At 41.7% G+C, this 20,469-nt stretch overlaps 1 protein-coding gene across 2 annotated transcripts in view; it reads left to right on the top strand.

Moving 5' to 3' along the window:
- Nucleotides 1-20,469, top strand: part of rbpjb (recombination signal binding protein for immunoglobulin kappa J region b) — a 136,550-nt gene that overhangs the window by 58,130 nt on the left and 57,951 nt on the right. For both annotated transcript variants that reach the window (XM_085968104.1, XM_085968113.1), the window contains exon 4: nt 14,333-14,498. In XM_085968104.1, coding sequence (XP_085824230.1) covers nt 14,333-14,498 — 166 coding nt within the window. The remainder of the gene's footprint in view (nt 1-14,332; nt 14,499-20,469) is intronic.

A 20,469-nucleotide genomic window follows, 5' to 3' on the forward strand; every position in this document is an offset into this window, starting at 1 on the left:
GGTGTTCTGACTTCCGATAGCACCAAGAAGCCGAGTAGTGACAGTTTGGAGAACTACCCCCCACTGACTAACTCGGCCACCGCGGGAGACTGACTCGGCAACATTGCCGGTTATTGAGGTGTTGTTTTCGGCGTGAGAATTTTGCTGGTTAATAGAGAATACCGGATATTTAGGTGCCGCTTAAACAAGAGTTTCCTGTACTTTTTTCAGCCTTTCTTGCATCTTACACTCTCCCTTATCTAGCCATGCCACTTTTCATTGCCTTTCCTTCTGCAACATCCAGATCTTGCTCATCCTTTTCCTGCTCTTACTTATTAGCCCATCTTATCTCTTGATAGTATTCAAGATTAAAATTCCCCTTGAAGAGCCCATAACTTTCTTCGGTGCCTCACTCAGCATTCTTTGCCAGGTCAATCATTGTATCCATTGCTGCTTATCTATGAGTAGCAACTGCACCGTGCTTCACTATCATTGACCATTTTGCCGAGCACACCCCTTCTGTCCCCATCACCTAACCCACCACAATCCTTCTGCCCCTGGTCTCCATGAGCAGATTCACAGTCACCACCCATTTCCATGTTTCTCTCCATAATATTTGTTCATTTGCAAGCTAGGATCTTGGCATTCAATACCTTATTGTGCATGACTATATTAACATCCTGGCACTGAGCAAACATGGCTCATGGGCACTGGCTAATGCACCACCTTTCCAAAGCCTCCCTACCGGGCTATGCTTTTTTTTAACTACCTGATCCATCTAGAGCATCATGGTGACAGCGTGACCCTTATCTCTGAATCACACTTTGGCCTCTCCTTCCACCTCAGCCACTTCACAGAATCACAGAAACTTCACAGTGCAGATAGAGGCCATTTCGGCCCATCGATAATCATGAATTAGAAAGGAATAGAAGGTTATGCTGTTATGATTAGATGAAGAGGGATGGAAGGAGGCTCGCGTGGAGCATAAACAGTGATGTGGACCAGTTGGGCCGAATGGGCTGTTTCTGTGCTGTACATTTTATGTACTTCACCATTACACCCTTTACATTTCATTTGAAATACTTTTTAGCTACCATCCCCATGTCAGCTTCCTCCTCAAGATGTCCTCCTTTCTCTCCCCTTTGCACTGTGATTTATCCTGGGTAATCCAATCTTCACCGCAACTCTCCTTTCCCTGTCTTGTCCCATCAGATTTCACCCCCATCCTATCTTCTCTCGCATCTCGTCCTCCATATTAATTCCCTTACCCATATCATTGGCAATCCTTCCATCTCGCAATCTCACCATCTCACGCAGCCTCTTTGCACGCATCGGTTCTAACTGACTACTTCCTTATCTCAGTTATTGTCAACATCCCCATCTCTCCTCAAATCGCACTATTTTTACCATCTGGCCATTGAAAAATCTTTCCACTAAGTCGCTTAGACTTGTATTGTAGAATTACTTAATGCCTAGCCACAGGCCCTGCTTGTCATGACACCCCTATTATTGATCGGCTTAATTGTTCACTTACTGTTATCTTTAATGCACAACTATCACTGTCTTCCTCCCTTATCATCCCCTTGGTACAGCTCCCATCTTTGCTCCATCCTGTCTTGAGGGGCACAAAATTAAAAGTACCTAGTGCACAATGGATACTCCCTCTCTCTCACTCTCTCCCACCCCAACCACACATTCCAGTACTTTGCCCTCTTGTATGACTCTCTCCCCACCTTCACACCATCAGTGACAGGGTCTTCAGCTGCTGTGATCCTATCCTCTGGAATTCTTTACCAAAACCTCAGAACCTATCTTTCTTACCAAACAACTGACTACCCCTCTTAATCTGGCTTGTTATCCATTTTCTATACACTTACTCTGTGAAGCACCTTATTACGCTAAGGATTATATACATGGAAATTGATCTGAAAATGAGAACTTTAGTGGGTAGAACATTTGTAATCCTTGTTTTATAATCTTGTGGATTGTTTCTGTAATTTTGAGTGGTTGTCTTATGCCGTGTATGCAAGTTCTACAGTAGTTTGTGTGCAGTTAGTCATGTAGTGGATGATAGTCTTCAATATTTGTTTTTTTTTATAACTGGGGGGCAACTCTGATGTGTTGCACTCTGGAAAAGTTGCACACTAGAACAAGTAGCATGCATTGCTTACCTCAACAGTATGGGTTCAGGAAAGGGGTTCTGCTTAAGAAATGGTAGCAAAATGACTTACGGCCCTAAATAAGGATGACGACTCAGGGTTCAGATTGCTAAGAATGCACTAAGGATGTAAAAGTAGACAGAGAATTGATGCAGTAACCTACTTAGAATGGTCATAGTGTAGAGGATGAAATAGCAATTATACTCCATTTAAACTTGATCCATTCCATTTTTATCATTTGCACGGCTGTATATGAAAACCAAAAAATAAATTTCCCCTTTTACCCATCCAAATTATTTTCAAAGAAAACTTTAGGCTTACTGTAATTGTAGAGCATGCTTAAAGATAAAGGCTCAGTTTTATATTTTAAATGGACTTGCATTTATATAGCACTTTTCAAATCCATGATGTCAAGAAAGTGCTTCAGTTAATTAAGTACTTTTGAAGTATAGTCACTGAAATTTAAGAAAACCTGGTAGCCATTAGTGCTCAACAACCTCTCTCAAATAAAAATGAGAGAAACGGCTACGTTAATCTGTTTTCGTGATGGTGGTTGAGGGATAAATATTGGCCAGGACACCGAGAGAACTCCCCTGCTCTTCAGATTGTACAATGGGATCGTTTACATCCACCTAAGGGCAGATGGGGTGGCAATTTAGCATCTCATCTGAAAGATGACATCTGCGATAGTGTAGCATTCCCTCGCGTACTGAAATATTAGCCTAAATTCTGTGCTAATGTCTCTGGAGTGGGGCTTGAACCCATGATTGTATGACACATTTATATGAAATGCAGCTATTCATTTTCTTAATATCAGCAAATGAATCCATTCCCTGCTCCTGTTGCAATCAGAGCACTGCATTAACTATGTTTCTGTGGTAAAGGCTAAATCCTGAATGGAGTAACACCATGAGTTGCCATCAATTAAACCAGATTCTCAGGTTTGTGCCAGAAATACAGGAGCTGCTACTGCTGCACTTCAACTTCCTGTATCTAAAATGTCTGCACTCACTACTGGCTTGTAGCTTTATTTACTGCTTTTTTAATCTCCAGGAACTTGTCATTGCTTTGTAATGTGCATTTGAACTCCATTCAGTGGACAGAGTTGACCATCACTTTCTGAACAGGGCGTTGCTTGCAGTTGAATATATTCTGACTATGGTGAGAACAAACCAGTTTGTGTATAGGAGAGGCTGGGATAGTTAACACGAATAGGAGGCAGCATCGCATGTGGACTTCAGCTCACAAGTAAGACTTGAAGGCACGTTGAGTCGGTGGGAGGCATGGGAACCAGGAGAAGGCCGTGTGGCCCATCAAGTCTGCTCTGCCAATTTTGTTTGCCATGGCAGCTTTACCTTAATCACAATTCCTTGCCTTTTCTACAAATATTCCCTAATATATTTCCCAACTAAGTATTTATTCTCTATTTTAAGCATGTCAATTAACTTTACATCCAATCATACAGCACAGAAGGAAGCCATTCGGCTCATCGTACCTGTGCCGGCTCTTTGAAAGAACTATACTTCCATCCAGTCTGACAAACAACTTTTCACCACTAGTCTCCGTTTGCTTTCCTTCAGCCAATTTTGTATCCACAAGATTGGCCTTCTGGAACAGGACATTCCACAATGTTGTATTTCTTTGTGAATAGGTTTTCCTCGATATGCTTTTAATAGGCTTAACTATAATTATAAGATTATGTCCCATTGCTCTGTATCACCTACTAGAGAGAAGAGCCATTCTCCAAGTAACCTGTCTATTCCCTTCATTGTTTCAAACACAATCAGTTTATGCCTTAATGAATCTTCTAATGTCCAGTGGCACGGTGGCATAGTGATTAGCACTGTTGCCTCACAGCGCCAGGGACCCGGGTTCGAATCCGGCCTCGGGTGACTGTCTGTGTGGAGTTTGCACATTCTCCCCGTGTTTGCGTGGGTTTCCTCCGGGTGCTCCGGTTTCCTCCCACAGTCCAAAGATGTGCAGGTTAGGTTGATTGGCTATGATAAATTGACCCTTAGTGTTAGGGGGATTAAATACGTGGGGTTACGGGGATAGGGTGGGATATGTGTTGGTGCAGGGGTTACGGGGATCGGGTGGGATATGTGTCGGTGCAGGCTCGATGGGCCGAAATGGCCTCTATCTGCACTGTGGGGTTTCTGTGATTTCTGTGATATAATCCAAATTTAACCATTCCCTTTATCTCTGGTGTTCTGGTAAATCACTGCTGGACTATTTCTAAGGTGCACCAAATGAGATCTGCCTAACACACTGTACAATTGTAGTAATTTCTTACTTTTATTTCTATACCTTTTTGTTATGAAGCCCAGCACCAAAAAGGCTGCCTTGATCAGTTTTTGCATCTATCTTTTAAAGTCTTCTATACCTGAATCCCTAAATCAGTTTGTTCTCTCCTTTCTCTCGCCACCCCTCTTCCTCCACCGCGCCCCCCCCCCCCCCAAAATTCCATAGACATTTCTGGTTAAATACTTTACAGAAGTCTGAAGATAGGCAGACAAATTTAATGAATTCCTTTTCAAAAGAAGGCTCCAGTATATATTTCCATTCTTCCTACTCCCCATGCCCCCAACCCCCTTTGGGAAGGGCTATTAGTACATTTAAAGAATGATGACCATGCCAAAGATAAATAATGTGGATTTAGACTTTTGGTCTTTAATCAAATTATTATTTTAAAACCTTTCTGGCAGGGCAAGGTGAAAACTGGAGCATTACAGTAATATCACACTTCTGTCCCCCTTATTGGGAATCTTGACGATGATCGTTTTGTCCAAACATTTGGTATTTTTCCCAGACCAAATGAAATAAACAGATTGGTTGTCAAGTTTTCATCTTTGCTTTCTTTGAGTAATTCCACACAAATTTGATCCTCTCCATATAACTTGTTCTTTAAGTTAGCTATGGTGAATCTCAGCTTGTGCATTGCAATTTCACCACAATTGACATCCAGTTCAGTCGTCATCTCAATTGAGTTAATGTTGCTCCTGATGTCTGGAGATGGGCTGTTGAGATTTCATGGAAGTGCTATGTCGTCGTCCTCCTCCTTGCATGTTCTGGTTTGGTGACCGGTACATCATTATTTTTGACAGGACCTTCGCTGTGGTGTTTAAAGTCTTTTGCAAGTTTCTTTGTGATCACTCTCTGTTCCTGGAAAACTCTTCTGTAACATTATCCTCAACAGAATTAGTGCAGCCATGGATAGCAGACTCAGAAAAGCTGTTGGTTTTGCCAAAGCAGATCTTGCATTGACTAGAACTTTACTTTTGTAATACCATTGGGCAAAGCAAAGAATGGCAGTTATCAGTCGTGCTGAATTTTGTGGACTTTCAGAAGGCATTTGATCGTGTCAGTAGAAATTCGCTATAGTCGATTCTCAGTGTATGGGTTACCTCGGAAAGTCATTAGCATGACTGCAGTGAGAAGAGGCAAAGAACTACCGACTTGGTGCAATATAACAACTAAGGTCAGATAAGCCTCCATCTTGTTCCATATACCTTTTGGCATCGTGATTGAAGATCAGGCATTGCGTGGACCTGAAATCAAATGTGATTGGAGAAAGAACAATTGAGAATTTTTAAGCCCAATATGCAGGCTGTGCTCCTATTTGATCAGAAATGTGGCAGCAAAGCCATCCAAAAGAAGTTTGACAGCTTCCAGTGTAGATGCCTAAAATGATCAAAGTATGCAATGCGAAGCTTAGGTAGAGTAACTTGTTATGCACTCTGGAGGAAATTGTCTGACGGTTAACCACGATACTTAGTTTTAAGTTCTAAGAATTGCATGTAGTGTGATTAACATCAACATGAAACCAGCAACAGCTTACCTTAACATCCTTTGTTTAATGACCACTGATGAGAAATATGAGAATTACGTATGTATATTATATCCACCCTTGTAGCAAAGCTTAAACATTTATGTTATCTGGTATCCTTGTAGAGAATTCTGCTTGTGTAAAGTGTTTGAAAAGTGCAGGAAATTTAAAATAAAACTTAACCTCAGGGAATACGATGGCCAAGAGAAACATAGAAGATTGGAGCAGGAGTAGGCCATTCGGCCCTTCGAGCCTGCTCTGCCATTCAATGAGATCATGGCTGATCATCCAAATTCCGTACCCTGTCCCTGCCTTCTCCCCATATCCCTTGATCCCTTTAGCCTCAAGAAATATATCCAACTCTTTCTTGAATATATTTAATGAACTGGCCTCCACCGCCCTCTGTGGCAGAGAATTCCACAGGTTCACCACTCTCTGGGTGAAGAAATTCCTCCTCATTTCAGTCCTAAATGGCTTACCCCTTATCCTTAGACTATGACCCCTGGTTCTGGACTCCCCGGCCATCAGAAACATCCTTCCTGCATCTAGTCTGTCCAGACATGACAGAATTTTATAGGTTTCGATGAGATCCCCTCTCAATCTTCTAAACTCCAGTGAGTATAAGCCCAATCGACACAATCTCTCCTCGTACGTCATTCCTGCCATCCCAGGTATCAGCCTGGTGAATCTTCGCTGCACTCCTTCCATGGCAAGAACGTCCTTCCTCAGGTAAGGTGACCAAAACTGCACACAATACTCAAGGTGCGGTCTCACCAAGGCCCTGTACAACTGTAGCAAGACATCCTTGTTCCTGTACTCGAACCCTCTTGCTACGAAGGCCAACATACCATTTGCCTTCTTAACCGCCTGCTGCACCTGCATGCTTACCTTCAACGACTGGTGCACAATAACACCCAGGTCTCTTTGCACTTCTCCTTCTCCCAATCTATTGCCATTCAAATAATAATCTGCCTTCCTGTTTTTGCCACCAAAGTGGATAACCTCACATTTATCCACATTATAGTGCATTTGCCATGTTTCTGCCCAATCACCCAACCTGTCCAAATCGTACTGGAGTTTCACGACATCCTCCTCACAGCTTACCCTCCCACCCAGCTTTGTGTCGTCTGCAAATTTGGAGATATTACATCCAATTCCCTTGTCCAGATCATTAATATATATTGTGAACAGCTGGGGTCCTAGGACCGATCCTTGCGGTACCCCACTAGTCACTGCCTGCCACTCGGAAAACGACCTGTTTATTCCAACTCTGCTTTCTGTCCGCCAACCAGTTCTCTATCCAAGTCAATACCTTGCCCCCAATCCCATGTGCCTTAATTTTGCACGCTAATCTCTTATGTGGGACCTTATCGAAAGCCTTCTGAAAGTCCAAATACACCACATCCACTGGTTCTCCCTTATCTATTTTACCAGTTACATCCTCTAAAAATTCCAGTAGATTAGTCAAGCATGATTTATCTTTTGTAAATCCATGTTGACTTTGTCCGATCCTGTCACTGCTTTCCAAGTGCTCTGCTATTACACCTTTTATAATAGACTCTAGCATTTTCCCCACTACCGATGTCAGGCTTACTGGTCTATAATTCCCCGCTTTTTCTCTACTACCTTTTTTGAATAGTGGGGTAACATTAGCTACCCTCCAATCCATGGGTACCGTTCCAGAGTCTATCGAGTTCTGGAAGATGACCAGCAATGCATCTACGATCTCTAGGGCCACTTCCTTAAGTACCCTGGGATGTAGACCATCAGGCCCTGGGGATTTATCGGCCTTCAGTCCCATCAATTTTCCTAACACCATTTCCCTACAAATACTGATTTCTTTCAGTTCCTCCCTTTCATCAGACCCTATGTTCCCTGGCATCTCTGGGAGGTTATTTGTGTCCTCCTTTGTGAAGACAGAACCAAAGTATGTATTTAATTGGTCTGCCATTTCCTTGTTTCCCATTATAAATTCCCCTGATTGTGACTGCAAGGGACCTACGCTTGACTTCACCAATCTTTTTCTCTTCACATATCGATAAAAGCTTTTACAGTCAGTTTTTATGTTCCCTGCTAGCTTACTCTCATTCTATTTTCCCTTTCTTAATTAATCCCTTTGTTGACTCCTAAACTGCTCCCAATCCTCAGGATTATTGCTTTTTCTAGCCAATTTAAATGTCCTCTCCTTGGATCTTATGCTATCCCTAATTTCCCTTGTTAGCCACGGTTGAGTCACCTTTTTTGTTTTATTTTTATGCCAAACTGGGATGAACAAATTCTGTAGCTCATCCATTCGGTCTTTGAATGTTTGCCATTGCCTATCCACCGTCAACCCTTTGAGTGCCATTCCCCAATCAATCCTACCCAACTTGCTCCTCAGACCATCGTAGTTTCCTTTATTTAAATTGAGGACCCTTGTTTCTGAGTCAACTACTTCATTCTCCATCTTAATGAAGAATTCGATCATATTATGATCGCTCCGACCCAAGGGGCCTCGTACAACAAGATTGCTAATTAATCCTTTCTCGTTACATAATACCCAGTCTAAGATGGCCTGATCTCTGGTTGGTTCCTCGATATATTGGTCCAGGAAACCATCCCGTAAACACTCCAGGAATTCCTCCTCCACAGTATTGTTACTAATTTGGTTGGCCCAATCTATATGTAGATTAAAGTCACCCATGATGCCTGCTGTGCCCTTATTGCACGCTTCTTTAATTTCCCTTTTAATGCCATCCCCAACCTCTGCCTTACTGTTTGGAGGTCTATATACCACTCCCACTAATGTTTTTTTCCTCTTAGTATTTCTCAATTCTACCCATACAGATTCCACATCATCAGAGCTAATATCCTTCATTACAATTGTATTAATCCCTTCTTTAACCAGTAATGCTACCCCACCTCCCTTTCCTTTTTGCCTATCTTTCCTGAATATCGAATACCCCTGGATGTTGAGTTCCCAGTCTTGGCCATCCTTGAGCCATGTTTCCGTAATCCCAACCAAATCATATTCGTTTACCTCTATTTGCGCAGCCAATTCATCCACCTTATTACAAATGCTCCTCGCATTAAGACACAAAGCCTTCAGGCTTGTTTTTTTAACGCTCTTAGACCTATTAGAATTATTATTTACTGTGGCCACGTTTGATTTAAACCGTTGATTTCTCTGACTGCCACTTTTGTTTTTCTCCTTCCTATCTTTTGCTTTTATCCCTGTTTTCCTTTCCTCTGTCTCCCTGCTCAGGTTCCCAACCCCCTGCCATTTTAGTTTAAACCCCCCCCGAACAGTGCTAGCAAACCTCCCCGCAAGGATATTTGTCCCTCTCTGGGGGGATAAATCAATATAAATTTAAGTAAAACTTGGCTTCCATGTGACCTAGAGAAATGGACCTGGGGGATTGAGCTTGAAGGGCGTCAGCACCACATCGGGTTGGGAGAATTGAGATGTGTATATATACTTAGAATACATACGTAATAGTTAAAAGTCACAGCCAGGCGTGACGCCTGGGCCCTGCTGCTTAAAGCTCCAAATTACAGATCTTTCTCCAGGTTGGGCTGCAGATAATATTTATTTAAATTTGATGTTTATTTGAACTACTGGCAAAATCGTAACACGTGAAGTAAGTGTGACAAAGAGCAAGTGGATGTTCTGTGACATTGCTCATAGGGATAGACAGGGAGAGTTGGTTGGCAGAGGTGGCCGGAAGGGTCGGTGGGAATGTAAGGTAGGATGAGCCAGGCAGAAGGCAGCTATACCTTCAGCTGAGTTGGTTTGTGCCCAAGTTCCTTACCTTGAGACAGGGACGGTGCAAATTTTTTTACTTGCCACTCCCAGATTAGGGTAGGGTAGCCAAGGGGATTGGTAGCCTGCAATAGGAAGACTGGAAGAGTTGGAGTCGGGGCCAAAAGAGGAGTGAGCCAAAGAACAGGTCCCCAAGCGTGAGGAGGCCAAAGAGCAGGGGAGCTGGAGGTCAGGAATGGACATGCACCACAGGGGCGCCAGTGGTGGGAGGCCTGCAAATACACAGCGACAGCAAATTGCCATTGTGTGATTATGTAGGCAGTTTCTGTTATAATTGTTGACATAAAATTGTTGGCATTACTCAAAATCCTGACACAAGAAGCTTTACAGGAGGTGCACACATACTGAAGTCTTTTTAACTATAAAGAGGATCTAGCCAGGGTAAAATGGAACCAAAGACTGACAGGAAAAACTAACGGAACAATAGGTGGAGGAGATGTTCCAAGTACAGGCTAGGTACATTCCAAAAAGAGGGAAGGGTAAGGGAACCAAAGAAAGGGCTCCTTGGATGATGGAGATAAAGAAGATGATGAAACAAAAAAAGGTCAGGTGAATTCTTCAAGGGAGAACCAGACCAAATATAATAAGTTGAGAGGGGATGTGAAGATGAGAATGAGAGTAGAATGGCGGTTAACATAAAAGGGAACCCAAAAAATCTTCTACCAGCATGTAAAGAGTAAGCGGGTAGCAAGAGGCGGGTGGGGCCTATTAGAGGCAAAGTCGGTGATATATGCTTAGAGGCGCAGGGCAAGGCTAGAATACTCAGTACTTTGTATCAGTGTTTACTAAGGAGGTGGATGCTGCCAAAATATTGGTAGAAGCAATGGAAGGGGTGAAAATTGATAGACAGGATATACTAGAAAGGCTGGGTATGCTTAGAGTGGACAAGTTGCCTGGTCCAGATGGCTTGAGTCCCAGGTTACTAAGGGAATTGGGGGAGGAGATAGCAAAAGGGCTTGCCATAATTTTCCAATCTTCCCTAGATGCGGGGGAGGTGCCTGAGGATTGGAAAGTGGCAAAAGTGACACCATTGTTCAAGAAAGGGTGTAAGGACAATCCTAGTAACTACAGGCTGATCAGTGGTGGGTAAAATTTTAGAAACAATAATCAAAGAAAAAATTAACCGGCACTTGGAGAAGTTTAAGCTAATTAAGGAGAGCCGACATGGATTTGTAAAAGGCAGACCGTTTTTGACTAATCTAATTGAATTTTTTGACGAAGTAACGGAGGATTAATGAAGGGAATGCAATGGATGTTGTCTACATGGATTTTCAGAAGGCGTTTGACGAAGTACCACATAGAAGGCTGGTTAACAAAATTGAGGCTCATGGAATAGGTGGGTCAGTGGCAGCTTGGATAAGGAATTGGCTTCAGGACAGAAAACACGAGTTCTGGTAAATGGCTGTTTTTCAGACTCTGATGTTAGACCGTGGTGTTCCCCAAGGGTCAGTGCTGGGGCCACTGCTTTTTTTGTGCCTCTGGGATACATGGGCCCTGCGCGTACCCACCCGTAGGGATCGGAATATCCGGCCCAGTATATTTTGGTTTAGTTGTTTATTTAAAAAGTAGTACTAAATGAGAAGAGTTTAAAAAGTAAACTTAATTTTTTCTGTTCTGCATATTGGTTGACTGTTCTTGTGTGTAATGAGTCATAACTTAAAAATGTTGCCATTGGGATTTGCTGACCTGGGTTATTAGGATTGATTTACTTGGTCACCATGGAGTAATTTTGCCATTACATTTACAAGACTTCAGTATGTGTGCACCTCCTGTAAAGCTTCTTGTGTCAGGATTTTGAGTAATGTCAACAATGTCTAAATGACCTGGATATTGGAATACAGTGTAGAATTTCTAAATTTGTCGATGACACCAAACTTGGGGGTGTGGCAAGCAGTGATGATATCAATCGACTGCAACAGGACATAGAAAGACCAGCAGAATGGGCATTTAATACAGAAAAGTGTGAGGTGATGCATTTTGGCAGAAGGAACAGGGAGAGGCAAATCGAGGTATTGAGTACAAAAGTAGTGAAGTTATGCTGAACCTTTATAAAGCGCTGATTAGGCCACAACTGGAGTATTGTGTCCAGTTCTGGTCACCATACTTTAGGAAGGATGTAAAAGCCCTCGAGAGGGTGCAGAGGAGATTTACCAGAATGGTCCCGGGGATGGGGGATCTTAGCTGCAAGGACAGGTTGGAGAAGCTGGATTTGTTTTCATTAGAGCAAAGGAGGTTGAGGGGTGATTTAATAGAGGTGTACAAGATTATGACAGGTTTGGATAGGCTAGACGGGGAAAGGCTGTTCCCACTAGTTGATGGTACAAGGACTAGGGGACACAGATTTAAGGTTTTGGGCAAGAGATACAGGGGGATGTGAGGGAAAACTTTTTTACGCAGCGAGTGGTGGTGACCTGGAATTCGCTGCTGACGGAAGTGGTGGAAGCGGAGACACTCAATATTTTCAAGGGGAGACTGGATAGGCACTTGAGGGAAATAAACTTGCAGGGCTACGGGGATAGAGCGGGGGAATGGGACTGACTAGATTTCTCTATAGAGCGCTAACATGGACTCGATGGGCCGAATGGCCAGCTCCTGTGCCGTTATTATTCTGACTATGACTCTTAAGAAGTATGTGTGCTATACAGCTAAAGATTGGTATCCTCAGAAGGTCATGGGATGGTTGCCAACTATGAAAACACCAGTGGAAGGTCAAAGGTGAGATAGTTGGACTATGTGTGGAAAGTCCTGAAGATTGGAGCCACAAGACAGCTGCAGGAGTGAGCAACATAGTAAGGTCTTGTGGTATCTGGCCAGGCTAGTTAAGACAACTTACTGAATTGCACTTTTAAATTTATTCTTTTTATTCATTTGTACCGAGTCCAATTCTTCATTAGAATGAATTTGCTTTTGTGGATGTACAAGATAATGGCCCAGATATTCCGATTGCAGGCCTCCCGCGGGCGGAGGACTGCGATCTGGAAAAATCTGCGCCCTTACCCGAGGGCTCCCGGGAGGCGCACAGTTTCGATGCTGGGCCTCACCAAACTGCCGGTGCGCAGGGCCCATGTATCCCAGAGGCACAGGTAGTTCGCAGCGTCCCTGGGATCACGTGGGCCATGGGGAGCCAATCAAAGAAGGGAATCTCCCTTCATACATTTGACAGGAAGACCTGTCAAATATATGAATGGAGATCACTCCCAAAACATAGTAAAACTTTTTTTTAAAAACATCACATTTTAAAAAAATGACTTGAAAGTACAAATAAATTAACTATTTTAAACAAAACTTTAAATTTTTGAAAATAAATAATTGAAGTTTTTTACGGGGCTAAAAATAAACTTTTAAAAAAAAGTTTTTAAATGATAAATCAGTGGAAGTTTTTAAAAACTTTTTTTCTACTCTCATCTTTTACCAGGCACAAGAATTGTAAGGGTTTTCAGCGGGCGGAGTGTCTCCAAAAAGCGGAACTCTCCGCCCGCAGAGGCTCTTCTCCCGGGCAGCCGGAGGATCTGTCAAGAGCTTTCTTGAGAGATCGGAAATGCCGGTTTCCAGCGCATGCGCAGTGCATGCCTGAAACTGGCATTTCCGATGTCCCTACGGGTGGGTACACAGCACGTACCCACCCGTAGGGATCGGAATATCCGGCCCAGTATATTTTGGTTTAGTTGTTTATTTAAAAAGTAGTACTAAATGAGAAGAGTTTAAAAAGTAAACTTAATTTTTTCTGTTCTGCATATTGGTTGACTGTTGTGTGTAATGAGTCATAACTTAAAAATGTTGCCATTGGGATTTGCTGACCTGGGTTATTAGGATTGATTTACTTGGTCACCATGGAGTAATTTTGCCATTACATTTACAAATGTGCAGTACTGAAGGTTAAAACTTGTGATGCAAACAACAACATGCCAAAAAAAACTTATAAAATTGACAGGTTGTGTTTAAAGAATAACATTTAAAAATAATACTTGACCAACAGTTCTTTGTGCCTAGCTTCTGACGATTCATTTAGTGAGTTGGTTTGGCAAAGCAATCTGCATTGCTTTAAAATGTTATAGCAGACATTAGCTGCAATGTATTGTAGAGCCACAAAAGAGTGTACAATAGTATTGGTCGTTCAACCAGTTAAAAAAAATGGCACTTCATTAGTCTGTAGCGACATGGCAAAACTGCTAAAATGGTATGTGTACTTGTCAAAAATGCTATTGACATTTTCATTTGCACAAGAGAAAGTATTTGTTGTATGCTATATAGAGTTGTGTCATAACATTGATTGTAATTTTCCTGATTTAGCAACATCAGCAAAGATCAGAGGAAAGTGGTTCGGTAGTATTATAACTTTGGAAATGTGGTTGTGTGACTGTTCAAAATTATTTGACCCACTTGAATTGGCCAGTGTAAATGCAGATTGTTAACTATGAAGATGCCAGGGCGTTTATTAAATTGTGGAGATAAGTGGAAGGACTAATATTCAGTGCCATCGAGTGCGAATGCTCGTCATTTATTTCAATCCAGAAGCTGATATTTTGCACATCAATTGAAAATTCTTAAGAGTGCTTTATGTTGTAGGTTTTTCTGCCCCCCTCCATGTGTATATCTAATGGGCAGTGGATGGAAGAAAAAGAAAGATCAAATGGAACGAGATGGATGCAATGAACAAGAATCACAGCCATGTGCATTTATTGGGATTGGAAATAGTGACCAAGAAATGCAGCAGCTTAACTTGGAAGGAAAGGTAGGACAAGTATGCCTTTTAACTGACCTAGGATACTGCTGAACAACAATCATGACTTGGTAATGCAAGTACTAACATAAACAGTAAGCATGGATTTAAAGTACACATTGTATATTTTTTGTTTTTGAAATGCTTTACTGGTAACACAAACTAGATGCAAATGCAGTTCAAAATAACACTTCATATGATTGTACAGTGCTTTAAGAGATACTATGGTGGTGATGGGGCAGCTTTCATTCAGCACAATATGGGATATTCTGTGGGCTCTGACCTGCACCATATGTGATTCAGGAACGCTTGGCATTGTTGACCAGAATGAATAATATTTTTCTATATTTTTTTAAATTAAATTGTGCAAGCCTGGAAATGACACCCTACTCACTTTATTTCTGTCTAATTTTGCTCGTGAAAGACTGTTTTCGATCATTAAAATAAAACTTGACGTTAGGTGGGAAGCTAGTTAGGAATGAAAAGTGAAGCAGTTGCCTGATGCATACAACTGCAGGATTTAAGATGGATAGAGTGTTCAGATGAAAAAAAACCAACAACATTTGAAAAGAAGTCTTTTAAGTGGTTTGTTTGTGGTTCAGTGAATAGAACAGGTACAAAAAGCAATCAAAAGGCTAATGGAATATTGGCCTTTCTCTCAAGGGGGCGGGATTACAAAGGGGAGGAAGTGATGCTTCAGTTGTATAGAACCTTGGTCCGACCCCATCTGGAGTATTGCGTTCAGTTTTGGGCACCTCCCTTCAGGAAGGATATATTGGCACTGAATGGGGTGCAGTGCAGATTCAGCAGAATGATACCATGGCTTAGAGGATTAAATTATGAGAACAGGTTGCATAAACTGTGCTTGTATTCCCTTGATTATAGAAGATTTGAGGGGTGATCTGATCAAGGTGTTAAAATGTTTAAAGGATTCGATAGGGTAGATGCAGAGAGACTATTTCCTCTGGTGGGGGAACCAAGAACGAGGGCACATAATCTTAAAATTAGAGCCAGGCCATTTAGGAGGGAAACCAGGAAGTACGTTTTCACACAGGGTAGCCGGAATTCTTTCTCCCACAATGCTGTGGATGCTGGGACAATTGGAGCTTTCAAAATTAAGATTGATAGATATTTTTTAGGTATAGGTATCAAGGGATATGGAGTTAAGGCACAGATCAGCCATGATCTAATTGATCAGGCTTGAGGGGCTGAATGACCTACTATTGCTCCTATGAATCTGAATATAATTATTTGTTCAACCATTCTTTTAAGAAATTCCTGCTTCAAACAACCAACCCCCAAGCTGTTGGGTAAACGGAACTTTATTTGGAGAGAAGTGTTCTCTGTTTCCTATCAGTTGCAGCAAATCTATTGTCTCCCACACTGAGATGTGTTTTGGTGCCATTTTACTTGTGAAAATGGTTCAAATTTCTACAGCTTCGGAGTTAAATTTTACTTGTAATTTTTTTAACCCATTCACGGTATGTGGATGTCGCTGGCCAGCATTTATTGTCCATCCCTAATTGCCCTCGAGAAGGTGGCAGTGAGCCACCTTCTTGAATACAGCTGACTGACTTGCTGGGCCATTTCAGAGGCAGTTAAGAGTCAATCACATTGATGTGGGTCCGGGGTCACATATAGGCCAGACTGAGTAAGGGTGGCAGATTTCCTTCCCTAAGGAAGACATTAGTGAACCAGATGGGTTTTTGCGACAATCCGGTAGTTTCATGGTCACCATTACTGATACTAGCATTTTAATTCCAGATTTATTTAATTGAATTTACACAGCTGCCATGGTGGGATTTGAACTCATGTTTACGGATCATTAGTCCAGGCCTCTGGATTACTAGTCCAGTAACATTACCACTATGCTACCGTACCTCTTTATTTGTAATATTAGCTCTTATATTTTTTTTCAGCACTTTTTTCGGCAGCCCACCATGAGGCTCAACTATTTCAATTCTTTGTTTAGAGGAAGGCTCAAATTCTTCCAGAGGAGTTATTGAAACACCTGTGCCTGAGATAAAGGGTTGATTTGAAGTTAACACTCCAGATGTTTATGGCTTCATGCCAGGCACATAGGTCAAGTTTGTGCATAGCTGTCAGAAATTGATTTGTTGACAAATTTCTCATGGGGATGGAAGTCAAGTGTGAGCAAATGTGGATAACATCGGTCAGGTAGTGAAGCTTTTTCAACAGTTGGCCTAGAATCATAGAAATTTACAGCACAGAAAGAGGCCATTCGACCCATCTTGTCCGTGCCAGTCGATAAAGAGCTATCCACCCTAATCCCACTTTCCAGCACTTGGTCCGTAGCCTTGTAGGTTATGGTACTTCAAATGCATATCCAAGTACTTTTTAAATCCATTGAGGTTTTCTGCCTCTACCACCCTTTCAGGCAGTGACTTCCAGACCCCCACCACCCTCTAGGTGAAAAAATTTATTCTCAAATCCCCTCTAAACCTCCGACAATTACTTTAAATCTAGGCCCACTGGTTATTGACCCTTCTGCCAACTGAAATAGGTCCTTCCTATCCACTCTATCTAGGCCCCTCATAACCTTATACACCTCAATTAAGCCCCCCCCCCCAGCCGTCTTTGTTCCAAAGAAAACAACCCAGCCGATCCAATCTTTCCTCATAGCTAAAATTCCCCAGTGCAGGTAACATCCTCGTAAATCTCCTCTGCACCCCCTCGAGTGCAATCACATCCTTCCTGTAATGTGCTGACCAGAACTACATGCAGTATTCTAGCTGCGGCCTAACTAGTGTTTTATACAGCTCAAGCATAATCTCCCTGCTCTTATAGTCTATGTCTCAGCTAATAAAGGCAAGTATCCCATATGCCTTCTTAACCACCTTATCTACCTGACCTGCTACCTTCAGGGATCTGTGGACATGCACTCCAAGGTCCCTCTGATCCTCTGCACTTCTCAGTGTCTTACTATTTGTAGTGTATTCCCTTGCCTTGTTAGGCCTCCCCAAATGCATTACCTCACACTTCTCCGGATTGAATTCCATTTGCCACTGTTCTGCCCACCTGACCAGTCCATTGATATCTTCCTGCAGTCTGCAGCTTTCTTCTTCTTTATCAACCACACAGCCAATTTTTGTATCATCTGCAAACTTCTTAATAATACTTCCTACATTCAAGTCCAAATTATTGATATGTATCACAAAAAGCAAAGGACCCAGTACTGAGCCCTGCGGAACCCCACTGGAAACAGCCTTCCAGTCACAAAAACACCCTTCAGCCATTACCCTTTGTTTCCTGCCTGTGAGCCAATTTGCCTTAGATCCCATGGGCTTTTACTTTTGTGACCAGTCTGCCATGCGGAACCTTATCAAAAGCCTTGCTAAAATCCATATAGACTACATCAAACGCACTACCCTCATCGACCCTCCTTGTTAACTCAAAAAATTCAATCAAGTCAGTCAGACACGACCTTCCCTTAACAAATCCATGCTGACTGTCTCTGATTAATCCGTGTCTTTCTAAATGAAGATTTATCCTGTCCCTCAGAATTTTTCCAATAATTTTCCCACTACCGAGGTTAGGCTGACTGGCTTGTAATTACTCGGTCTATCCCTTTCTCCCTTTTTAAACAAAGGTACCACGTTAGCAGTCATCTAGTCTGGATTGGAAAATGATGATCAGAGCCTCTGCTATTTCCTCTCTCACTTCTCTTAACAGTCTGGGATACATTTCATCCAGGCCTGGGGATTTATCCACTTTCATAGATGCTAAACCCCTTAATATTTCCTCTTTCACTGTTTATTTCATCTAATATTTCACACTCCTCCTCCCTGATTGCAATGTCTGCATCGTCCCTTTCTTTTGTGAAAACAGATGCAAAGTATTCATTAAGAACAATACCCATGTCTTCTGCCTCCACACACAGGTTACCTTTATGGTCCCTAATAGGCCCTACTCTTACTTTAGTTATCCTCTTGCTCTTAATGTATTTATAAAACATCTTTGGGTCCTAGATGCAGGGACCAGGTGGGTAACCCAGGATAATATGGTGTTGCTTCGCTTACCTCAGAATTTTGGGTATTGCTACTATTTACCAGAAAGGCTGGTGGTTTATCTCTCAAAATGGATTCCCTAAGAATCTGGTTGTGACGAGGCTAGAAAGCATTGAGGAAGCATCAGCAAAGTCTGCTGGCTGCTCTGGATGCCCTTAAATACAAAAACAAGGTGTTCATGTTAAACTTGTACAGTACTCTGGTTTGACCGCTATTGGTGTGCCATTTTAGACACCCCATTGTAGGAAGAAAATAAAAGCATGGAAAAGGTACGGCATAGATTCAGCTCAGATGTTGCCAGGAATCAAAGTTACAGTTCTGAAGAAAAGTTTAGAGCTTTTTCACTGGGCCTGAACAGATTAGGGGTGACCTGATAGAGGCCCTTAAGATTCTGAAGGGTTATGATTGGGTAAATTTCCACTGGTTAGTGAGATATTAACAAGAGGGCGCAAAGATAATCACAAAGAATGAAAGGGGATTTTAGGGGAAAAAATGACATGGAGGATGGTTAAAATGTGTTGAAGCACTCCATAAATTCTTCAAAAGTGCATAAGTAGTTTCTTAGAAGAATATTGAAAAGTACAAAGAGCTAGCAAGTGAATGGGATTAGGCTAGGTGGCCTGTAGAGAAATTCCAGCACAGATTTGATCTGAATGTGCTGAAACATTTTATAATTTGAAGTATCTCAGATTTTTCCCTGGGGAACTTCAATTTCAATCAAGGTATAAGGAAAATCACACTGAAAGTAATCTAATCTTGGTTTCAAAAATGAAGGCAATCATCTATGTTTTTCTTCTCGAGGCTTTTAAAATGCTTACAAATATTTGCTACTATGGTTCCCACATTACAAGTGACTACACTTCAAAAGTACTTTGTTGGCTGTAAAGCGCTTTGAGACGTCCGGTGGTCGTGAAAGGTGCTATAGAAATGCAAGTCTTTTATAGTGACATGTCTGGTTAATCATTGAACTGCAACAAAGGTGACCCGAATTACAGTTTACAGCTAATTAGAGATGTTGCTGCAATTAAATTGCTCATGGATGTCAAGATATTGTCTGAAATGGTAGACCTTCAAATTTGGAATGTTCTGAAGACATGGATGTAGTACAGGTACTTGCATGCAGATGTCTTGTGCCACTTAACAAATTTTCAATATTCCCAGAATTTGAGTTGTGACATTAGCAGGTACCTTAGACAGTTGGTGCATGCTTCAGGCTTTCCCTGCCTTCTTGGCTAATGTGCTTCCATAAAATGGCATTGCTTTTTCCCATTTCTGTAGCAAGGTCAAGTCAAAGAATACTAAGGAGAGTCAGAGGTAGCCTCCAATAGGCTCTGATAACTGGAATTAGTTTACTATAATACCAATAGGTCGTATCTCCACTATTTCCATGGCTGATTTCATTGGCAGGGATGCTATTCAGCAAAGACCAGGAATTGAATCTGGTAGTGGCTAGTCTATGTGGTTTTGTACTATAGTGGGACAATGGCTTCACCCATTAGCTAGGGGAGACCTGTATTATTTTGACTCAACATTAAATATGAGAGTTCAAATGCTATGTGCTTTCCTAGTCTTCAAATGTTTCTGTAACAGGAAAATAGGTTTGAACCCACATATTTAATTCAGAAAAAAAAAGTGGAGTCAATGAATTAATTTGCATAGGCAAAACTGGTATAGAGTCAAAAAATTGAATCTCTTCTACACCGCAAAATTGTCTTGATTATTTAATTTTTTATATTTTGATTCAAAGTGCATATCCACAGAAAAATTTATGCACAGTGGATATATAATCTGGGCCTGATACTCAAGCTCGTTTCTGTGAAAAGTTTATATTTAGTAACAATTATTTTTAAAAGCCTTTTTGAAATTATTTTTGCGAAGTATGTGATGTGTTGGGAAAGATTATGAAACCTGAAAAGAACGTGAAGTTAATAGTTTTTAATTTTAAAATGTTTTCA

Source organism: Somniosus microcephalus, chromosome 2 (assembly GCF_052327205.1).
Source record: "Somniosus microcephalus isolate GS21.2 chromosome 2, FLI_Smic_1.0, whole genome shotgun sequence".
NCBI classification, from domain to species: domain Eukaryota; kingdom Metazoa; phylum Chordata; class Chondrichthyes; order Squaliformes; family Somniosidae; genus Somniosus; species Somniosus microcephalus.